This window comes from Vitis riparia, chromosome 18 (genome assembly GCF_004353265.1).
Source record: "Vitis riparia cultivar Riparia Gloire de Montpellier isolate 1030 chromosome 18, EGFV_Vit.rip_1.0, whole genome shotgun sequence".
Taxonomy (NCBI): Eukaryota; Viridiplantae; Streptophyta; class Magnoliopsida; order Vitales; family Vitaceae; genus Vitis; species Vitis riparia.
This window is the reverse complement of record NC_048448.1, coordinates 14,295,657-14,312,343: the sequence shown is the minus strand read 5'-3', so window position 1 is coordinate 14,312,343 and position 16,687 is coordinate 14,295,657. Positions and strand designations below refer to the sequence as shown.

At 37.2% G+C, this 16,687-nt stretch overlaps 1 protein-coding gene and 1 non-coding gene across 5 annotated transcripts; one reads left to right on the top strand and one right to left on the bottom strand.

The window, feature by feature from the left end:
* Positions 1-2,616: 2,616 nt before the first annotated feature.
* Positions 2,617-16,152, top strand: LOC117906871. 4 transcript variants are annotated; one of them, XM_034820128.1, is made up of 9 exons: positions 2,617-3,021; positions 12,131-12,262; positions 13,418-13,503; positions 13,872-14,438; positions 14,547-14,759; positions 14,888-15,109; positions 15,191-15,315; positions 15,438-15,666; positions 15,790-16,150. In XM_034820128.1, the coding sequence occupies exons 1-9, from the start codon at positions 3,019-3,021 to the stop codon at positions 15,791-15,793; spliced, it is 1,581 nt and encodes a 526-aa protein (XP_034676019.1). In that variant the 5' UTR covers positions 2,617-3,018; the 3' UTR covers positions 15,794-16,150. The 4 variants fall into 4 exon arrangements, with proteins under 4 accessions (XP_034676019.1, XP_034676021.1, XP_034676018.1 ...); XM_034820127.1 differs by having other exon boundaries at positions 2,618-3,021; positions 15,438-16,152; XM_034820130.1 differs by lacking the exons at positions 15,438-15,666; positions 15,790-16,150 and having other exon boundaries at positions 14,888-14,981; positions 15,191-15,270.
* A 62-nt stretch (positions 16,153-16,214) lies between these two features.
* On the bottom strand, positions 16,215-16,286 carry TRNAP-AGG. Its single transcript has one exon. It is a non-coding gene; the product is annotated as a tRNA-Pro (tRNA).
* Positions 16,287-16,687: the final 401 nt, after the last annotated feature.

Below are 16,687 nucleotides of genomic sequence, written 5' to 3'. Positions count from 1 at the left end.
AGTCTACGCAATTGTGACGACGTTGACTGTCTTATCAAGGCTTGATTTCTACCTTAATGACAATCATCATTACAAGAAAGGCAAGAGTGCATAATCAATGCTATAATAACGATGCCATTAACTCTATATAAACCCCTCAAGAAGCACGAACAAGATACACACTCATTTTCTACCACAAAAAATAGTTAGAGCTATCCTCAATGATTTGAGACTTAAGCTTCTGACGGATGTGTCTGAACCATCTGTTCGGACATCCTTTGTGCAATGAAAAAGTCCGCCTAACTCCAATGAAGCTGGACATACTTAAATATATATATATATATGATTTGATATTTTCCTTTCATAAATGCTTTTTATTAACAAATATGATATATATTGTAAATTCAAATCTTAAAAAATAAACTTAAACTTTTAAAAAAATTGGGAGTTTAAGGCAATTAAAAAAAGGAAACTTGTGTTTTGATGGGGCAATTTGGAAAATATATGGTTTTCAAAACCCAACTTTATGAAATTTGAAAACCAGCTTTTAATGTGGAAAGTTATATATTTTTCATGCACTCTAAGCTGACTACATATTTTGTGTTGAGATTGCCCCCGGGTCTAGTGATTTTCCAAAATTATCCTTTTTGTTTTTTTTTCCTCCCTTACCCACTATCCGCCTCTCCCTCCCTCACTCCCTAATGAAACCGACCGACACTTTGACAACGTCATCACCAGCCACCACTCACACCTCTCTCTAGTCGGCAATCTCCCTCTCTCTTCATTTCCCTTCCTTCTTTCTCTCTCTTTTCTTCCCTTTCGACATCACCAAGAGAGAGAAAAATGGAAGGGAAAGGGAGACAGGGAGAGGTTGCTGGTCGGAAAGAGTTGTGAGTGACGGTCAGTGATGAAGCCGATGAAGTGCCGCCCGATTTTGCCGCCGATGAAAGGCAACAAGAGTAGTGGGTCGTTGGTAGTTGTGGCGACAACGATAGTGGAGAATTAGGGCACCTGCTGATCACGCGCATTGCTGTTGTTGCAACCATCGTAGGAGCAACTCTCGCGATCATTGACGGCAGCGGCAGAAGCACCAGCGTAGGGAGAGACGTTGAGGAGGGGCGGGAGGGAGGCCGACGAGGGCGAGCTCACTTCTGGGTAGAGGTTAATGGTGGAACTCAACCACGCCTTCTTCCCTCCGACCCTGGTTATCCACCATCACCAGCGCCTGTTGTCACCTCCGGTCAGTACTTTGTCGGCTTCATCACTGGTCGTCGCTCATAGCTTTCTCCACCCGACAACCTCCCCCTTTCTCCATTTCCCTTCCCTCTTTCTTTCCCTTGGTGATTTCGAAAGGCAAGGAAAGAGAGAGAAAGAGGGAAAGGAAAGGGAGGAAGGGGGAGATTGCTAACCGGAGAGAGGTGTGAGTGGCGACCAATGATGACATCGGCAAAGTGCTGGCCGGTTTCATTGGGAATGGAGGGAGAAACGGATGATGGGTACAGAAGGAAAAAAAAAGAGGATAATTTTGGAAAATCACTAGACCCGGGGGCAATCTCGACACAAAATATGCAGTTGACTCATAGTGCATGAAAAATATATAACTTTCCACATTAAAAGCTGATTTTCACATTTCATAAAGTTAGGTTCGAAAACCATATATTTCCCAAATAGCCCCATCAAAACACAAGTTTCCCATTAAAAAACCCTTTCTTTTTATCTCTTCATTTTTCAAAGTAATTTTGCTAAAAATTATATTATGTATTGTTAAATTGAAGTCATTAAATCAATTCTAGAAACGAAAACATACCATAAATATTTTTACAAGTAGGAAATTATATTACATATTGATAAATGGGAGAATTATCTTTTGGGGGTAGATGGGCCCTCAAATTAACAAAAGGTCTATATAACTTTTCAAATTGAGTTGAAGGATATGAAATAGTAACGGACAAATATACCCTTTAAGAACACATATAAAATATTTTATAAAATTAAGTTAAATAATTTTTTTTCAATAATTTTTTTTTCAAAAATACTAAATTAAATAAAAGTAGTTTTCAAAAATATTAAATTAAATAATTTTTTTTTTCAAAAATATTAAATTAATTTTTTTTTCAAAAATATTAAATTAAATTAAAGTATTTAAAAAATATTAAATTAAATATTTTTTTAAATATTAAATTAAATAAATTTATTTTTTAAAAATATTAAATTAAATAAAAGTATTTTAAAAAATATTAAATTACATAAAAGTAATTTTAAAAAATATTAAATTAAATAAAAAATATTAAATTAAATAAAAGTATTTTTCAAAAATATTAATTTTTTTTCTCAAAATTAACAAAGGGCATTTTTGGAAATACTGAAGGATGATATCCTTCAACTCAATTTTCATACTTTCATTGGGTCTTGGCCTCAATTTGAAAAGTTACATGGACCTTTTGTTAATTTGGGGCCCATCTACCCCCAAAACATAATTCTCCCTTGATAAATCGAGGTTATTAAACCAGATTTGGAAACAAAAACATACCATAAATATTTTTTCCATGAAAAAGAGACTGGGATCTTTTAACTTCCACGCGCCGGGCTGTAGGTTTCCACGTGCCGTTTAAAATGGGGGCAGAGTGGCGGGTGTTCCCAACTTCACTTTAGAATACTCAGGAAGCCAACGCCCTCGTTCACACGCGCCTTAGCTGATGCTTGTATGGGTGTGACCCGACCCTCGGCTGACGCAAATAATTTTGTATATTTTGATTGGGTATCTACGATTTAACGGAAGCCCGCGCTCCTTGTTTTCCAGCGGTTTTCTCGAGAAAGTGACAGATGAACTAGGGCTTTTTCATATTACTTTCTTTGCCTTTGCTCATTCCTTTTTACATTCCTTATAAGGGGTTGTAATTAATGGTTATTTGATGTGTGCTGGTTTTTGAAGGGTTTTTCTCAAAACCCTAATAACTTCACTTTCTTGCTCCTTTTATTTCGGGAAAGGTTCAGCATTCGGTGAATTTCTTGTTGGTGGTCCATGAATCTTCATTAATCATGGTACGGATTCTTGTGGGAATATTTCGTTTTTTATTTTTTTATTTTTTATTTTATTTTTATTTTATTTATTATTTTTATGGTCGGTTTGAATGCTTATTCGGTAGATTACTGTTAATTATTACATTTGTTATTCAGTAATTAGTGGAAATGTACGGACTGGGGATCGTGTGTGGTTGTGGTTTTTTGATGTCATGTTCTGTTTGGTTGATGAGAGAATGCAGAAACACATTGAGGATTTAAGTCGTCATTTGATGTATATTTTAAGTTTAGGAAACCGGGATGCAAAAAAATAGTAGCTTGTAAAGAAGAATATAAACTGTATTTTTCATTTTTACTCGGTTTTCTTACTGGCCAAACAAGGGAGACGGTTGATGGACTAAAATATTTGTGCTTGCTTAAGCTTCTGGATTGGTGATTTTTTTGTCCAATAGGGTTTCGTTTGATGGAATAAAGTGGCTTTTTGCAACGTAACCATTCTATATTAATTAGATGTTCGAGTTTAACATCCTAACTACGCACCTTACACAAGGGAATGTTCGCCTGTGTTGGCTCAAGGGGAGAAAAAAAGAGTTCAGTGAAGCATTTTGGAGCATTTTAGTTAGTGGTGGAGGCAACTCAAAATACCAATTGCCAATTGTGATTTTGTCATAGAGTCCTGCAAAGCATGTGCTGGCATAGGGATGCATAAGTAAGGTTGATGAGTAGGCAATAGTTTATATTCTGAAGACATTGTAGGCATGTGGTAAGTATTAGGATAGTGTCTTTTGTGCTTCCATTGATTGGCCTCTATGCAGAAATCATCACAATGATGGTTGATTTTCTTTTTCTTATTCTCGAGTGTCACATTATCAGCGTGGCATAATTTCATGATGCAACATTTGCACATTCTTGGATTTGGCAATTTAACTGATCCAATGATGGCATATACAAGAATATTGTTCAATTGAAAGTTCTTATATGTTTTGGATCAAATCACAGTTGGGTTTGGAAAAGGATCAATGGCGATACGAGCTTACAAGTATTATTCTTCTTATCAATTTTATGAAGGTATAGAAGTAGGCCATACCCCATTGTTGTGATAGAGTCTTATACACAGGTAAAGAAAATGAAATGTAGGAGTCTTGTATTAGGATCATGTTCCAATAAAAAAAAAGGATCATGTTCATCCCTTCAACTATGTTATGAGGGTGGGTGTGTAGCCGTGGATTCTCAAACTAATCATAAGTCATAACAACCTTGTTCTGAAATCATTACTTCCTGATCCCTCTCTCAGTGATTGTATATTGCAGGTATATTGTTGCAAGAATGTTGAGTTCTTCAAACTGACACTTCTACTATGTTACCATGAGATTGTGATATGCTTCACAATGGACCAGATCATAATCTGGATCTGGTCTGACTACATTCTTGATTGATAGATTTTAACCAGATGTAAGGATGCAGATCTATGTGTCTTGATAGTTAACAGATTGAATTCGAAAATCATGACTTGTTCCTGTGATACTGCAAAATGAGCATTTTGTATGAAAAATTTATATCTATCTATCTATCTATCTACCTATCTATCTAGATATATACATATATGCATGTATGTATGCATATGTACTTATGCATGTACAAATAACAAATTCCTTTTTTCTTACTCTTAACTTGTTGTGTCTGGCTTCTTAAATCCTGGGATGGTGTATTTGTAGTCAGTATCTGATCCTGGTTACTATTTTTCGTATCTATAGCTTTGCTTGATATTAAATTATATGCCAGTATTTCTTTTCTTACTACTGCATTCCACATCTTTTCTGTTCATTACCTTGTTCTAGCAGCTCCTTCAATTTGAATTGTCATTCCTTGTCTGTAGTGCAGCTATTGGTTTTGTTGCACATGGTTAAACCATCTTAATAAATTTTCTTTCACTTTCAATATGATCATCTCCATTTTTTTCCTTTCTTGTATCACCCCTTATCCATCCCAACATTCCATTGCTGTCACACTCATCATCTTTTTTCCTATATTTAACTGGACAGCATAGGATTCTATAGAACAAATACAGTTAGTCTCATAGTTGTTTTGTAAAACTTTTCCTAAGGCATATGATGCTTATGTGTTAAATGGGTTCAAGTAAGGGTGTCAAGTTCAGGTACGTGTGTCAGGTGCAGGTGTGTTTTTAGGTGTTTGACCCTTCATATCCAAAATTTTATGATACAAGGACTTGTTGAAAAATGATCTTGAATGGCACCTCAATATGACTTGATAAAGAAAAAAAAAAAAAAAATTAAAAGCAAAAAATAATATATCATTGGAAAAAAAAATCTCTCTTTTATCTTTTATCCTTATTTTTAATAAAGAAAAAAAAAGTAAACATCTAAAGCAAAATAGGAGTATATAAGTACAACAAAGATTCCCTTTTTTGATTGTTGCTTGTCAATTTTTTTTTTTGATAGGTAATAAAAGGGCTTGCATTAAAAGTGCCTAAAAGACGACAAAACAAGTACACACGAAGTAGATAATAAAAGCCCAAAAAAAGCTAGGTAGTAAGGGGACAAAAAAAAAAAAAGAAAAGTCATCCTCTTACCTAACAAACAACCAATCTACAAAATCAATCAAAGATAACGTGTGATCCTATTTATACTCCTTAGCCCAATTCACAAAAGTATATATGAAAATAGATTTAATTGCTTGGTTGAATCGCTTGACGTCATTGAAAGCTCTTCTAATCCTTTCATTCCAAATAGTCCACAATAAGCATAAAGGGGCAGTCCTCCACGCTTTCTCCCATTTTTTACCCACGAAAGAGCTATGCCAACCTAACAGATTTCTTCTAATTGAGGAATGCATGACCCACTCCACACCAAAAAGGAAGTAAATCAAGTTCCACAACATTCTAGCCTTGTCACAAAATAGGAGTAAGTGATCTATAGTTTCCTCCTCTGTTTTGCATAAGTAACACCTATTCGGGATATTCCAACCCTCCTTTTCAGTTGATCAAGAGTTAAAAGTCTGCTCCAAGACGCCTCCCAGGCAAAAAAACTGACCCTCACTGGAGCCCATGACCTCCAAATAATACTAAATGGAAAAGGATCTCTAGAAGCCCTAGTGTAGGAGTAATAAAGATATCTAACTGAAAATTTTCTGTTCTTGCTTTCTTTCTAGCTCAAAATGTCCTCCACTTCCTTTCTAACAACCAACAGTTGTAGCTTGTGAAACAAATTTTCCACTTCTCCCATCTCCCAATTGTTAAGATGTCTTGAAAAGTGAGGGCTCTAGCTACTTGAATCCCCACCTTACTCCCAAGCCTCTAATATCCAATTGTATTTGTTTATTGGCAACAAAAATAAGTTATGGAAAGCTTCTTTCAAAGTTTGGTCTTCGCATCACAAGTCTTTTCAGAACTTAACCTTTCTCATGTTCCCAACTATAAAGCGAGATTTGCTTCTTATACCCTCCCATTCATTTCTGATGACTTTCCACACCCCTACACCATAACCTCCTCTCACTCCTCTCGAACACCACCCTCCTTCCTCTTCTCCAAACTTCCTAATAATGATTTACTTCCATAGGGGCTCCCCTCTCATCAACAAATCTCCAACTCCACTTTTTGAGTAAGGCTTTGTTTAAGGCAAAAAGCCTACAAATTCCAAGGCCTCCCTCTTCCTTATTTACACGAACTAAATTCCCATTCACCAAATGAGGCTTTTTCTCTAAGGTTCTACTGCCCCATAAAAAATCCTTTTGGATATTTTCGAGTCTCGAACTCACCTTTCTAGGAATAATAAATAGAGACATGAAACAAATCGGGAGGCTTGAGAAGGTTCTCTTTACCAAAGTAAGCCTCTCACGCTTGGAAAGGTATTGCCTCTTTCACATTGTTAATGTTTTTCTAAATCTCTCTTTCACTACATCCCACACCCTGGAAGATTTAAAAGAGGCACCTAAAGGAAGACCCAAGTAGGAGGTGGGAAGCTTCCCAACTCTACACACTAACATTGAATCAACATCCTCCACTATCGTAACCCTCCTAACATGAATGGCCTCGTTTTTCTCCATATTCGCTTTTAACATAGAGATCAACTCAAACCACATTAACACCCCAACTTAGATATCTCAATTGATCACCATTAGCCTTGCAGAAGATTAGGGTGTTGTTGGTGAACAAAAGATAGGACATGTCCATCCCCTTTCCACTGCTTTAACCCACCTTAAACCAAGAGATGTGGCTACCACTTATGGCTTTGAACAACAATTGGTTAAGAGCCTGCATGGCCAAAATGAATAGATAAGGGGATAACGGGTCACCTTGCCTCAAGCCCCTAGAGCTATGGGAAAATCTCGAAGGGGTTCTGTTGATGGAGACAGAAAGGCTTGTTGTGGAAATGCACCATTTTATCTGACTTATCCACCTTTGCCCAAACCCCATTTTAGTCATGATTGTTAGTAGGAAATCCCAATTGACATGATCACAAACCTTCTCAATATCCATGTTTAAAAGGAGATTGGGAATGTCGCCCTTTAACCTAGAATCAATGGCCTCACTAGCAATGAACATTGCATTCAAAATTTGTTTACCTTGAATACAAGCATGTTGAGTATCTGAAACCACCTCTCCTAGTATTGTCTTAAGCCTGTTTGCCAAGACTTTGGAAAGCAACTTGTACAAGCCCCTTACCAAATTTATTGGTCTAAACTCTTTCAAATCTTTAGCTCCCCATTTTTCTTGGGATCAATACCAGGAAAGTGTAATTTAGGCTTCTTTGAAAGGTGCCATGAAGGAAGAACTCCCTAAAGAAAGCTATAATCTTTGACTTGACAAAATCCAAACAAAAATGCCAAAAAGTCATGGTAAAACCATTTGGGCCTAGAGCTTTATCTCCACAAAGACTACTCAGGGCTTCAAAAACTTCCTCCTTTAAAAACGACACCTCTAGGCTTTGAGACCTATCTTCCCCCAACACTTCGAAACATAAACCTCTTATGCTTGGTCTCCAATCCTTCATCTTCAAGAGAAGAGAATGATGAGTTCTATAGACCCCATTCTTAATTTCTTCATTAGCAGTCAAAGTAACCCCATTGACTTTGACTCTAGTTAACAAGTTTCTTCTAGCACAAGCATTGGCCATCTTGTGAAAAAACTTGGAGTTATCACCCTCACTTAACTAGATTTCCCTAGATTTTCGTTTCCATGAAGTTTCTTCCAATAAAGCCCACTTCTTGTAATCCTCCAAGGCCCCCTTTCTAGCATCTACCTCCTCAAGAGAAAGAGGAGCAACTCTCTCTCTTTAGTGTCCCAAAAGTACGAGCGGGAAAAGGCTTCTGATTTGTTTAAAGAGACATTTCCAGAAACTTCTTTGTTCCATACTTTAAGGTCCTTGAGAGCCTTTAACTTCTCAGCAAGGCAGTGACGACTAGTACCATTAACAATATACCTAATCCACCAATTTCTCACGAGGTCTTTGAATCCTTTAGTCTTTAGCCACATGTTCTCAAATCTAAAAGGGCTTTTTCCTTTTTTGATCCCTCTACTCTCAAGAATAATGGGACAATGGCTAGAAGTGAGCCTAGGAAGAACAAATTGAGAGAGATCGGAAAAATGGTCCTCCCACTCATTAGAGACTAAAAAGAAGTCTAGTCTTGGAGTTGCTTAAGAGTTCAAACCTTCACACCACATAAACAGACCTCCAAAGAGAGAAAGGTCCTTCAATCTTAGTTCCTCTATAACATTTGAGAACCTCGTCATATATATGCCGTGAATCTAGATTCATTCCTTCTTTCCCCTGGAAATCTAACAGAATTGAAATCCCCTTCTAGGCACCACGGATCATCCTACAAACCTTTGTCTTCAATTTCTTGAGAAAAACATGTTGGTGGTTTGTCCCGGAGGTAAGTGCTGGTTTGGTACCTTGATATTTGCTTTCCTTCAGTCCAAACCTTTCTATTAGTCAATGAGGCAAGGATTCAACATTCTCTAGTAAATATCCATAGCATGAATCCAAATGGATTTTTCCAACACTCATGTTTTGTGGGCATGTGCTCCTTTGGGTTTGTTTTTATCTTGGAAAGTAATAGGGGAAGGTAAAAATAAAATGGAATCACAAATTCTTTTGTTTATCATGGAAAATACAGAGGTAAATGAACATGAAAGATATAGAGTTAAATGAACTGTAATAAAGATCCTTAAAACCTTATAGGCTTATATATTTTCAATTTCTTTATTTTTGATAGAGAAGGGGAATAAATTTTAGAAGAATGAGAGGAAAATTTGTTGAATTCAATTTTTTTTTTTTTTTTCATTTCTTCTTTCTTTTTCTGTTTTTTTTTTTTTCCTTTCTTTCATTCTTCCTCTCATAGGTTCTTTGAGCCTTATTCATGAAAAGGAAGTTGACTTAACTAAAGATGACCTTTATTATTTTCTAAAGTAAATAAAAGGTGCTCTAGATGGCTTATGTGGGGATAAGGCACCTAGGCTAGATGGACTCACTTTGGCTTCTAGGCAATTGTTGGGATTTCATCAAAAGAAAAGTTTCAGGTATGTTGAGTGAATTCTTTAAGCTTGGGAACTTTGAGACAAGCCTTAATGCTAACTTCTTAGTGTTGAGTCATAAGAAAGGAGGAACCAAAGTTTCGAAGGATTTTAGGTCCATTATTTTGCCTAGGGGCTTATACAAAATTTCACATAGGCTTTGGCTAGTAGAATGAAGAAAGTAGTGAGGAAAATTTTGCCAAAGGCTTCAAATGCATCTGTCAAAAACCATAAAATTTTGGATCCTACATTGATAGCTAGTGAAGTCATTGATTTTAGATTGAAGAGATTGAGAAGTGGGGGTAGTTTGTAAGTTGGATATCGGAAAGACCTTTGATTGTTACCAAGTAAAAGTTTTGTTTTTGTTTTTGTTTTTTTTATGGGCAATAAAATTTATAGATACGGAAAAAAAAGCAATACATAGGTTTTATAGACAATTAAATTTATGATTATGTAAATTTGAATTTCTCTTTTTTCCTATCAATATGATGGGGTTTGGCCAAAAGTGAATTGACTGGATAAGATTTTTGGATATCATTTGTAAGGGTCTCTATTTTGGTGAATGACACTCCTTTTGATTTTTGGGTTGAGACAATAGGATCCTATATCTTATTTGTTGTTCTAGTACTGGAGGCTCTGAGCTATTTTGTTACTGGAATAGGGGGGGAGGGAGGCTTCATTTTCTATTTTAAAATGGGGGTTAAAGGAAAGAGAATGAGGAGGTTATCATTTGCTTTTTGCTAATGATACACTGCTTTTTGGTGATGTTTCATCTAATTAAAGGTTCTATTTGAGATGAGCTCTTTCTTTGGTTTGCAGCTGTTTTAGGTTGAGTATAAACTTGAAGAAAAGTGAATTCTTTGCTAGGTTGCAAGGTGGGCAAGTTACAATCCACCTATCTCGGTCTTTTATGGGGTGCTTCCTTTCAAATGTTCTACCTTTTGGGATGTTGTGGAGGAGAATCTTTTCAAAAGGTTAATGTCATGGAAATGCCAGTTTTTGTCTATGGTGGCAGATTAATCCTTTCAAAGAATACTTTATCGAGATTGTGCATCTACCATCTTTACATGTTCATTATTCCAAGGGAGGTTGGTACATATGAGATTGGAAAAGGTTTAACAGGACTTCACGTGGGAAGACAGTTCTTTGGACAAGAAACCTTAGTTAATTGATCAACTGTGTGTTTAGATAAGAAAAAAAGTGGCTTAGCGATTAAAAATCATCTTTTACTCAACAAGGCATGTTTGTGTATGTCGAGTTGGAGATTTGATATGTGTGGGGATAACTTTTGGAGACAGGTTATTTTGGGCAAATTCAGTGAGGAGGAGATATGGTGGTGTTCAGTGAGGGGGAGGAAGTATATGGATTTGGGCTATGACAAGCAATTAGGAAAAGATGGGTAGTGTTTCAAGTAAGAACTAACTTTGAAGTAGGTGATGGTAGAAGTGTGAGGTTTTGGCATGGTTTGTGGTCCAGTGGAGTTGTTTTAAGGGAATCTTTCCCCATATTATTTTCCATTGCAAGTTTGAAAGATGCTGAGTGCACAATGATTGGGAGGATATGGGAGATGGTGGGCATTGGATTCCTTGTTTTTCAAGAATTTCCATGATAGGGAGTTTTATATCTTGGACTCTTTTCTTTTAGCAAATTCAAAAAGTGGTGGTGACTAGAGGATGTGAGGACAGATTGGTGTGAAAAAGTCCTGAGGATGAAAATTTCTGTCAAATAATTTTTTAGTTATTTTGAAGCAGTTTCTGTAGTTTCTTTCCTAGAAAAAGAAGAATGGTCTTTGAGGGATCCCTACAAATAATGTGACCTGTTATTGGTGCATCGAAGATGGCCTGGGATATTGATAGTAGAGAAGAAGAGGGAGCCTCTTGCTAAGTGGTATTGCTTGTATAGAAGTGACGAGCAACCAATCAGCCATATCCTTCATCATAGTACAGCTGGAAATTTATGGCAATTGGTCTTTTGAGTTTTTTTTTTTTTTTGGAGACTTTCAGGTGTTTGGCAAGATCAATTAGAGAGCTTTTATTGGGGTAGCATGAGAGTTTTGTGAGGAAGAAAAGAAGTTACAAGAATGATCTCTCTATGTTTTGTTTTGGACTATTTAGCAAGAGTGGAGCTGTAGGACCATTGATGAGATGCAAGACACATTTGAGTCTTGTAAAGATTTTTTTAATTTGTTTCTTTTTTCTCTGTCTGAAGGTTGTTTTGGTGTAGATGGTCCCTCTTTGTTTCATTTTGTTTTCTGTATAGGTTACTGTTATTTATTTATTTATTTTTTCTAGCCTTTTGGCATCCTATGTATGCTTCATGTGAACTATGGGTGCAACCCCCTTTATTTTTGGATTAGCGCTTGTCAAATATATTCTCTCTATTTGCCTATTAAAACAAAGCCAAGGATATTATGATGATTTTGCAGACTAGTTTTTTACGAAGTTATTTGAGTCCTAATTTAGAAATTAGAAGTTAGAAAGTATTTTTCGCTGGAAATCCCTTGGTATAAAACTTCCTTTGCTTAAGTTTCTATTTTCTTTTAATTTGGACAATCAGAATTTCAATCTTTGTTTTGCTTCCACTTTTTGGAAAGTTTAGGAGCTCCAGGGCAAGAAACAGAGGCCTAATAGACTACTATATCAGTTGGGTTTCTACCTTCTCTCCACCATCCTCCACCGTAGCAGAAGCAGCAGTGGTTGGAGACCTAAGAAATGGGCTAAGCTTTCGAAGGTGTGTGTCCCACTATTTGTTATTCCACTAGTGATTTTGGTCAGTAAGGAACTTTGGATAAACTAATGCGAATAGGTGTAAACCTTGCTGCTTGAAAGCACCCTTTGCTTCCACTTTTTGGAAAGTTTAGGAGCTCTAGGGCAAGAACCAGAGGCCTTATGGACAGTATTGGTTGGGTTTCATCCATTGATGGTTTTGTGAGTTTTAGAGTTCTAAAGCCTATAAGTAAGGCTTATTGCTCTAAGAGAAAAATTCATAAAGCGATACTAACTTTCATTTCTGATATTCCTGATGACGACTAAAGTGGAATTATGAAACCTTCTTATCTTCTTACACAGATTATAATGCTGACTAAAAAATTCCTCCCTCCCTCCCTATCTTCCTGACTGTCTCTCGTTTTCCTTCTCTTTGTCTCTCTCTCACTTACCATGCTGGAATGTACAAATCCCTTTGTGCTCTTTGAAAAAAATTGGAATTTCATTTAGTTATAGTTTGTGACCCCAGTGCCAAGGTCTTTTTTGGCAGTGGTGGATCTATTTAGGGCCTTTGGTTTTTTTGGGGGGTAGGGGGGAGGTGGTTGTGCCCCCCTTCCCCCTTCCCCCTTCCCCCTTCCCCCCTCCCTCTACAATAAAACTGTTGTTTTTTGACCTTGGTAGAAAATGTCTGTGGCTCCTCCACTGTTTTTGTTCGTGAAAGTCAACTTTGACATTTGCAAATAAAACAAAATATGGGTCTGTGAAGTTGATATTTCATGTTAATAATGAAAATTTTTATGCACATCCTAATTGTTGGCCAACTGGGAAGATGCTTGGTATTTTGCCCTTAGTCATGTGGGAGTTACTGAATGCAAAAATATACTTTGATGTTTCTATGAATTGCAACTTTGTCTTGAACTAAATTTGGCAGGCTATCAGAGTTGTCCTTTGAGGATGCCACTTGTTGATAGTGTGATTCTGTGACAGATGGACTTAGTTGTTGGAGCAGATTCAGTTGATAAAAGTGTCTTGTGTATGGAACCCAACTATAATGAAGCACTGGGGGGTTTCGTTATAGGACTGTCAAAAACTATGCATTCTTCAGTTGTGGGCTGTTGATTCTTAAAGTGATATTCCTATGCTTAATCATGGACTAATATAGAACATCTTGTTGGTATAGGCGACTGTTTGTCAGAAGTGTGGTGACAGAGGCTACTATGAGGCTCTGACTTACTGTACCAAATGTCATACATCTGCTGAGCACCGGCAAGTTCCATCTCTGACCATCCTATTTTTTATGCTGGCAGAAAGTACTGTTGATTATGGTTATTGCCTTGTATGTATGGAAATAACCATATTCCATGGCACTAAAAGCTGATTTGTATTCCCTTTCTGTACATGTATTATTTAAAAAGAGAAAAATTGGTACAATAACAATCATTTTTGGAATTCTATAATTAATCCCTTTCCTGCACTCAAATAAAATCATATAAAATGTTGTGAGAAATTATTAGCCTCAATTTTATGTAAAACAAAAATGTAATGACTTCATTTTATGATGTTGGCTAGGTCCTTTTTTGATGTATTATTGTAAATGGGTTATTGATAATCTTTGGCTCACTCCACTTGTTCAGCTACTGCTTAGATAAACTGCCAGAAAAGCTCGATGAAGTGGTGACGGATTGGATGTGTGAAGGCTGTGCAACTAGGATTTCAAAAGAATCTCCTCTCAGTACACCTAGTTCTGTTCCGGCCAGGACAAGTGACCGTTTGAGGTTAAAAAAAATTGTGCAAGTATCTCATTGTAGAACAAGATTGAGCTATAAAAATGAGATACCTGGCTCTGTGACTAAGACCGTGGTGCAGAGACGTGAACATTTAAGAAGTGCTCAAGCAACAGAAAGTAGAAGTAGATTGAAGGAAAAAAAGAGCAAACCTAGCTTAGTGACTAAAGCAGAAGTGCAGAGTTCAGAACATAGCCTCTCGCATCAACCTTGCGATGCACCTTGCAGTAAGATTCATGAAAAAGATCAGACACTTGGAAAGCATGACCAGTCAGTATCAGATGATGCAGGCAACTTCAATGAAGAGGCTGAATTTGTTAAAACCAATGCCTCTGAAATAACTACAGGTGAACCATCAAATATGCTGGAAATTATTTGTTTTGAAAGTGAACAACCTATGGTTGATACCAATCTCAGGTAAGAATTTACCTCTCTCTCTCTTTCTCCCTCTCCCCCTCTCCCCCTCTCTCTCTATTGGTGGGGAATTTTGTTTTCTTTTCCCTTACATTTTGAATCACATTGCAGTGAGACTTATGAGAAATATCAGGAGCTTGGAAAACAGAGGAAATTGGTACATGAAGATCAGGGAAACACCAGGGAGGAGGCTGAACCTGCTAAAGACACGGTTTCTGAATTAGCTATTATCGGTCCATCAAATACCCCAGAACTTGATCCATCTAACGTCCCAGAATTCAGTTGTTTTGTCCATGCACAACCAGTCGTTGATCCAATATGGAGGTAAGCACTTCATTCATCTCTGCCTCTGTATGTGTTTGTCTGAGCCTCTGGGGTGGGGATGTTCAAATTCTTTCAATTGCACATCTAATTCAAGGTATTAATCTGTGTCTTTTTGGTCGTATTGACAGAGGAAATTTTAGCATCTGCAATGAAAACTTTGATTCTGTTAATGGACTTGCAGCTCATTTGTCTAGCAAAGCATGCTTAAAAGTGTGCCAGCAGGCAAGTTTGTTACCAGCATTGCTTTGCCCAACAATGCTTCCTAAGTTTGATGTGTGGCCTAAAAGTTTCCAGATCTCACAGCCAAGTGATGACAATATTGCGCTTTATTTTTTTCCAGAAAATGAGAGGTGTCAGTTTCAACAATTTACTCCATTTTCTGATCTTGTTTCCCCATTTGGTTCTTTTTGATATGTGTTATGTTTGTACAGAGATGAAAAAGTTTTTGATCGCCTGGTGCTTGACATGGTAAGCCACGAGCTAGCCATGCAAACTGTGGTTGAAAATGCAGAACTCTTGGTTTTTGCTTCTACTGAACTGCCACTTCGACACTGGAGTGAGTCTAAAACTCTCGTTTTTTAAATAAGCTTCTTTTTTTGTATTCAATGATTTGTTAAGGTTGCGTAATTCTATGTTGCACAAAATCAGACCATTTCTTGAACAAATTGATTTTTGCAGGATTTCATGGGAAGTTGTATCTATGGGGTGTGTTTAGGGGAAGGCAAGTTTCCTCGACCTCCTGTCAAGTGGATGACCGGCACTTGATACCAAAAAGCAGCAAGGAGAGTGTTACATCTTCAAAGTTAGCAAATGATGCAGGGATCAGAGAGGAGAAAGACACTTCAATGGTCACCACCTGGGATTGTCGGAGTCCTCTAAGTCCCTTAAGCAACAGTGGTAGTCACGGGTCTGGCTCACTGTGATCTTGTCACTCCACATGTTTTATTTTCGTATCCCTTTTGAATTTTGGTCAGAATTTGTATCTTCTTGCCCATTCTTTAGATGTAGCCTGACAAGACTGAGAAATCAGGTGAACAAGAAGCTGACACAGAAACGCTGATAATTGAGGGGGGGAAAAAAATGGAACTGTAGAAGCTTCCCTTGGAATCTTTCATCTTGAAGAATCATCAAACAGATCGATCCATGCCCACAATGTACATTGTTTTGATACACCAAAGCAGCCACTCTGAAGCCAAAGATACTTTGTGTTGCAACAAATGTGGAAGAAATGGTAGCCCTGGCCAGAGAACTAGTGATTGCCATCCTGAATGGCATGTCCTTGTCCTTGTCCTCCCTTTGTATCGTTCGTTAATCCTACAGTTTTCACAGGAGGCACAGCCATGTAGAATTTTTTGAGGTTACTTTTATATTCAATTCCATTTTTTTAAAAACATTTTGTCTCGTTTACTTTTCCTTGATATGGTCGGTGGTTACAGGATAAAAGGAGAGAGATGGGGGGCATTCCGAGAATTGAACTCGGGACCTCTCGCACCCTAAGCGAGAATCATACCACTAGACCAAATGCCCGCTACTGCTCTTCTTTTCTTATTTAGATCATTTATTTTTTTCAGCTAAGGCAGATTGTTGAGGGTTGGTCAACCTGAAATCTCATCCACCTCGATGTTTGGTTTGATCACTTCGACCGTCACCGTGAATAGACTAAACCCAGTAAGCGGTTTTGAAAAGTTAAATGTGCAGCTTCATATTATCTTTATTAATAGATGATAACTTGCACGTCTCAATCTATTGGGTAAATCCAGGGCTGTGATGATATTTTTGAAATTCATGCCTCCCATTTCAAGCTTTTGCTTTCGATAATTGCGTCAACAAATTAATATATTGATGTTGAGATTTGGTCTTTCATTGGCTAAGCTTTTTCTTACTCAACGTGCTCGTATGCAACCACTCCCATGTAACTTCTGAATGAA

Coding starts and splice junctions, on each gene's coding strand:
- LOC117906871 (XM_034820127.1), top strand. Junction 14,760..14,887: donor GTCGTTGATCCAATATGGAG/GTAAGCACTTCA, acceptor TCGTATTGACAG/AGGAAATTTTAGCATCTGCA. Junction 15,110..15,190: donor TTTTTTCCAGAAAATGAGAG/GTGTCAGTTTCA, acceptor ATGTTTGTACAG/AGATGAAAAAGTTTTTGATC.